Source organism: Porites lutea, chromosome 4 (genome assembly GCF_958299795.1).
Source record: "Porites lutea chromosome 4, jaPorLute2.1, whole genome shotgun sequence".
Lineage (NCBI taxonomy): Eukaryota > Metazoa > Cnidaria > Anthozoa > Scleractinia > Poritidae > Porites > Porites lutea.
In genome coordinates, this window is record NC_133204.1 from 47877994 (window position 1) to 47883947 (window position 5954).

The 5954-nt window shown below is 38.1% G+C and overlaps 1 protein-coding gene across 1 annotated transcript; it reads left to right on the top strand.

Annotated features, from left to right (window-relative positions):
* LOC140933881 (GFP-like fluorescent chromoprotein cFP484) lies at window positions 1-4623 on the top strand. The gene is made up of 4 exons (XM_073383547.1): window positions 1-106; window positions 998-1216; window positions 3225-3437; window positions 4393-4623. Exons 1-4 carry the CDS (start codon window positions 24-26, stop codon window positions 4541-4543), a joined length of 666 nt encoding a protein of 221 aa, XP_073239648.1. The 5' UTR covers window positions 1-23; the 3' UTR covers window positions 4544-4623.
* The last annotated feature ends 1331 nt before the right edge of the window (window positions 4624-5954 follow it).

A 5954-nucleotide genomic window follows, 5' to 3' on the forward strand; every position in this document is an offset into this window, starting at 1 on the left:
CAACAAAAGACGTGAAAGATGAAATGAAGATTAAACTTCATATGGACGGTGACGTTAATGGATACAAGTTCAAGATTGAAGGAAATGGACAAGGAAGGCCTTACGAGTAAGTAAAAAAAGTTAAATCATACTGAAAGCAGGCTTCAGACCTCATTGCTTCAAACTGGTATGTTCAGAATAGATTTCAGTATACATTTTTGGTTTTGCTTGTGTGTAAGAGATTAACCACCAAAAATTAGTCTGACCTGACCCTATGTCTTTCAGCCATAGCACTGCAGACAAAATATGCTGTTTTAGCTTCCTAGCCTTTGATCATTATGGCAATTAAAGAACTAAAAACCTGGGAAGTCATACTAAGGAAGCCTTTTACAAGTTTCTTCCTGACCTTGCCAAGAAATCGATAGCTAAAACTTACCTAACCTTGCTATCTATTTTTCACAAGAATTTACGACTAAAAGTCACGAAAAGTTGAAAATTTGTTTTTCTTCAGTTTAAAATGCCAGATCGCAAGGTCTGAGTGAGTTTTGTACGTTTTTCTAAGCCAAGGAGAATTTACTTAAAAAAAACCTTTTTTGTCTTAATATCTATTGTTATTTAGGGCTGAACGACACACCCTATGAGGTGTGGTCAGATCATGAAGTGTCTTGCCATTACACCCTTCCCTTTCTACATTATCATGTGATTTCAGCAATGTTCCTTTTTCCCAAGCAAGCAGTAGGACTGACTCAGTGTGAAATACTGAGTAGTAAAAAAAAAAAAAGTCATTTACTCAGACAATACAGTGTTTTAGGATATAAATGAAAGTTCACGACATAACCAGGGAAACTGAACTTTCCCGAAATTTATGGTTTTAAAACCTTTCAGTTATGGCCTATCAAAAGCGAAATAAAGACTTACTTGACGTTGATAAGAAGTGGCCAAAATTGCGGTCGTATGTGCGTTGCATATAAATTCTACATTTTCTTTCAGATTTGATTTGTCGTTCATGTTTTTTTAGGGGAGTACAAACTATAAATCTTACAGTTACAAATGGCGGACCTCTTCCTTTCGCTTACGATATTCTGACAGCAGCGTTCGAGTACGGCAACAGGGTATTTACGCAATACCCACCAGACATACCAGACTATTTCAAGCAGACTTTTCCTGATGGGTATTCCTGGGAAAGAACCATGGAATTTGAAGACGGCGCCAAATGTGAAGTTAAAAGCGTCATCAGGTTAGTAAATTCTAAAACCTGCAGTACTCAGTACTTAAGTCTTTTACGTCGTTGTGATCCTCCACCTTTTTCATCTAGCTTTGATATGATTTTTTTGCGGTCTAAATTGTTGATTCGACCTGTTGAAACTATTGTTTTTAGCTTTCCTATCGCCTCCATGCTTTGAGGCGAATCTTTGTTTAAACTTTTTGCCTCATTAACATATGCCTATCACTATCTGGTGATGCTAACATAAAAACTCTAAATATTGAAAGGGCATAACAGTTTCAGTTATCTCTGAAAATTTGAGCCCAATACACCTAATGGTTTCGGAGAAATCCTCTACTAAAAACTCGAAATTTTACAGAGAATGACATGGCTCATTAAAGTTTTTGCCACACAGCGATTTCGCAGTTTTTGATGGCTGACATTTCCTTCAATATTGCTTGCAAAGAACTGAAAATTGTACAAATTGCCCAACTTAATTAGCTCTTTCAACTTTTGCATTTAATTAATATATACGGCCACGGCTTCTATGAGTTAAGTTCAGGGCGGATAAAGGTTGGGCGGTGAAACGAGCGCGTCCGAGCAAAAAGGTGTGATGCAGTGGACTGGGACTCTGCTTAGAAATGTCGCTTGTTTTCGACCTCGGTCAGGGCTTGCGATGTGGTTTGTACCTTAGACACTGCCGCTGTCACTGAATTATGGCGGCTTGATTTGTTATCTTGCGCTTCTTCCTCGCTCCTTTGTGCTGGTACGCTGTCTCCGAGAGGCAAATGTTGCTATTTTTGCGGAAGGTTTAGTTGGAGTAGATAAACATCTCTTTCAAAGGGTTTCTTTTATTACTTCCATGACTCTACCACTGAATTATATTTTCGTTCTGCTACTCGCCAATGTCGATGTTATTCCAAAACAGAAACAACTAAGTACTGTCTAAAGCACGAAGGAAAATCTCATCCGTGGCAAAACTAAAAGGCAGCAGATCGTGTTTCATAACTAGATGACGTGTATTTTATAATGCGTGCAGCTCGTGCAAGGTGAAATTATGCTAATTTCAATCACCATCATCCTTCTTTTTAATTTTGAAAAAAGCATCTCATACGTCTTTCTGTTTCTTCGAAACTTCAAAATTAGTTTCCCCTCAGTTTTTTTCCGGTTATCTTGTTTTGTTTTAGAGAGAAAAACGGAGAAAAAACCTTTGTTTACATGCGGTTGCCGGATTTGCAACGCATTGCGCCAATCGCCATGGAGCGTTGCACCCGAGAAGCAAAGTTTGAAGAAGTACAACGCCACTATATCAATATATATCAATCTAATTTTTGTTATGTTCTATAAAATTTATTCCCCTTTAACATATGTAAAAATTGAGGTTAAGAAGTGCTAAGCTTTTGCAAACGAAACGGGGAAAGACGATTAGGTGATATTCAGTGGAAGAAGGAGGTATTCAACACTTTCAAATTAAACTCAAATTTTGGCATTATACGACCAACAAGTTTGACTTATAGGCGTACAGACACAAACATATGAAACTGTTTATTGATATTGTCATGAAACGAATTTATCTATTTAACATTGTAGCCTGGAATTACAGAAAAAAAAAAAAGGATTTCCGGTTTGCAAAAAGGAACATTTCGCCGGCCTTCAAGCGCACCGGAAGCGCGGAAAGAGCGCTCGTGCCGGTCCTACTCCGCATCACACATTAAATGAAGAGCGGAGCGCTCGTTTCACCGCCCAACATTTATCCGCCCGATCCGCCCTGGTTAAGTTGTATGATAATGAGGAAAACTGTAAACAATGACGTCAGCAAAGATTCGCCTCATACTGGCCAGGATAGTGTCTTTGTTTTAAAAATGTTTCAACTAGAATTGCAAGGCTCTTCGTAAAAAGAAAACAAAAGGAAAAACAACAACAACGACAACAACAACAAATGTTTATGTTTTATTTAAGTAGTACATAAGTTGTTAAGAATGTTTTTGGTATCTTTCGCATTGTCGCACACACTTAGTAAATCTCGCCCCTCTTTCATCAGCTTGCCGAAAGCGGGCTGTTTTGAATATAAGATTGTCTTCAATGGGATGGGCTTTCCTCCCAATGGTCCAGTTATGCAGAAGAAGACTGTGAAATGGGAGCCATCCACTGAGCTGATGTACATGTGTGGTGGGGAACTGAAGGGTGATGTTAACATGGCCCTGTTGCTTGAGGATGGTAGCCATCACCGATGTGACTTCAAAAGCACTTACAAGTAAGTGTTTACGTCTTAAGTGTTCTGATGAATCTAACGCAAGCAATAGAAAACGTTTTTTGTGCTTGCATACTGGTGTACCTCTTGTTTTGCAAAAAAAAGATGTTATCAAAGTGCGAATTTTTCTTGCTAAAAATCGGTGTCTTAAATGGATTTCTTTCTGTTTTAGAAGTCTGTTTGGTTAATTTGGAGCTGCCATACAACTATGAATCTAGTGTTCAAATGTCTTAAGGGAACTTTCGGGTCATTTCGATATTTCTAAGCAATATTCAGTGCCCCTAAAAGTAGTATATCTTGCAGGAAACGGCAGTTTGGAGTTGAGTACCCTTCTGAAGACGCCACCTTAAGCAGAAAAAAAAAAAGATGCCGCAAATTTGTTTAAGAGATCGTCCTTAAGCAGTTGAGGAAATTGATAAATAAGACAGTTAGATTACTCGAGTTTCCATCTCCTAAAACTTTTCCAATTGGTACGTACTTATAAATAAGGGATAATCGCCCACGCAGCAAAATCTTGTATGACATTTCAACTATAATTTTATATTCCCTCAGCGCCAATAAACAAGCCTGCAGCTAATCAGAGCGTGCATTTTATCTTAGGGCGCTTACCATTTGTCAGAACTGGCTGGCCAGACTAGTCCAATCCTAAGGAGAAATGCACTATTAATCAGGGCTATCCAGCCAGATCAGTGTATTCCTAAATGGTATGCTCGGATGTGATGGGCTTTAGTAGGAATTTCGAGGAAAGACTGATGTTGCATTTCAAATTAACTGCTCCTGATTTTTGCAAAGTGCTTTATTTAGTTATTCTACTGATAAGGAATAAGCAACAAAATTCCATCAAGACATCGGAATTAAGCCGTTAACGTGGTTATTTTAGTTTTTGGCTAAGATACATGTTCGCGCAACCTGATGAAGTACTGTTTTGTGCTGATCTCAGTTCTTTTCTTTTTTGCAGAGCTAAGAAGCCTGGTATTCAGTTGCCGAAATATCACTACATAGACCATCGCATTGAGATTTTGGAGCAAAAAGATAATTACAACCAGGTTGTGTTGTATGAGAAGGCTGCTGCTCGATATTCTCCGTTTCCAGTTATGGCCGCCAAATAAATAAAAGGCTTAAAGGGCGAAGAGAAAAAAAGTCTTTCTGTTTTTTAGGCATGTGCTTGGAATAAGTTTTGTTACTTTGCATTCAAGAATTCGTTTCTGGAATTGTTAGAGCTGTCTAGCTGTAGAGTTCAAGTAAAACAAAATAAGCTTTATTTGTCTTTTTTTTTCCTTACTTTTGCAAGATTTCATCACAGAGATAGAGTTTGTTAAACTCACTTCTAAACAAATACAATAAAAATACTGTAGCTGGGAATTAAACTTGTTGCAGCGGGCTTTGTTGAGGTTCATTTGTTTTGTTTGTTCGGCTTGTTTGAATACGTTTTACTGCGGACTTGGAGAGTGACGTTTTTCGTTAATACTGTCAACATATCAGTTAATTTCTTCCCTTGGTTTTTGGAATGCATTGTGGTTGCTTCTAAAAATCTTGTTTCGATTCTTTTGAGACATTTTAGCCGCTTTTAATCGATTTCCTAAATTATCTGTTACTGGCAGCGGAGAGATATTTACTTTCAATCAGCTTCTGCCGTTAGCCATAAAAAAGCCAAAATATACCCTTAAAAATTCACAGCTATATCTCCTACTGAAAGGGAAGACTGAATGTGATCTTATCGTTTTCTATATTCCTCCAAAGATATCCCATCTCTCTCGATGTTCAACTATCAAATAACACTACAATGATGTTTTTAATAGAACTTGTACCGTTGACCTAAAAGTAGATTCTAGCTGTTTAATACGTTACACCGGATATTCATGAGATATTTCCACATGGTTCCGCACAAACTGTGAGACCATTTGACTTACGAGGAATTTTAAAAAGTGTATGTTCCGGCCCTTCCGTAGCAAAGGCCCGTCAGCGGGAAAAATGTATATGGGAGTATCCGTCGTCAAGGTTCATTCAGTCGTGAATATACAATATGTAAGTAGGTTGAGCATGACTGATCCTGCGTTCAAAACTTTCACAATATAGTCTGATATACAAATGCAATAACCTTTTTTTATGGGGGCTGAGACGCGTTAACATTTTTACCCCAGTGAGTTTTCCCAACTGAAGGTCTGGTAGATAAAACTGATACCCTGGTTAGTTTAAACGCTGGATAGTGCTATGCACTTAATAAATCGCTATCTGGTGGAGAAATATTCCAACAGTCCAAGGGCTCATTGTTCTGAGTCTATATTTTACCCCTGCGGTGGATAAGTATATTAGGGAGACCCAATGCTCGGATTTATTCCGTGGCGTATACTGTCCTACTGTGGGGCGTTTATCGTGAATACTTCTATACGGTATATTAAGAACAGACATAAACCTATTTTTGCGGGATATACTGTTGTGTATTGTCATTCTTGTATTTAAAAAGAGCGAATATAGCCGATTTAAAGGCAGATGTTTTTTGCTTTGGACCTAGTTGAACTA

Excerpts from the sequence above, each read along its gene's own strand:
- LOC140933881 (XM_073383547.1), top strand. The coding sequence starts at position 24 with ATGAAGATTAAACTTCATATGGACGGTGACGTTAATGGATACAAGTTC. Across the intron at positions 107-997 it reads GGACAAGGAAGGCCTTACGA|GGGAGTACAAACTATAAATC; the intron begins GTAAGTAAAAAA and ends ATGTTTTTTTAG. Across the intron at positions 1,217-3,224 it reads GAAGTTAAAAGCGTCATCAG|CTTGCCGAAAGCGGGCTGTT; the intron begins GTTAGTAAATTC and ends CTCTTTCATCAG.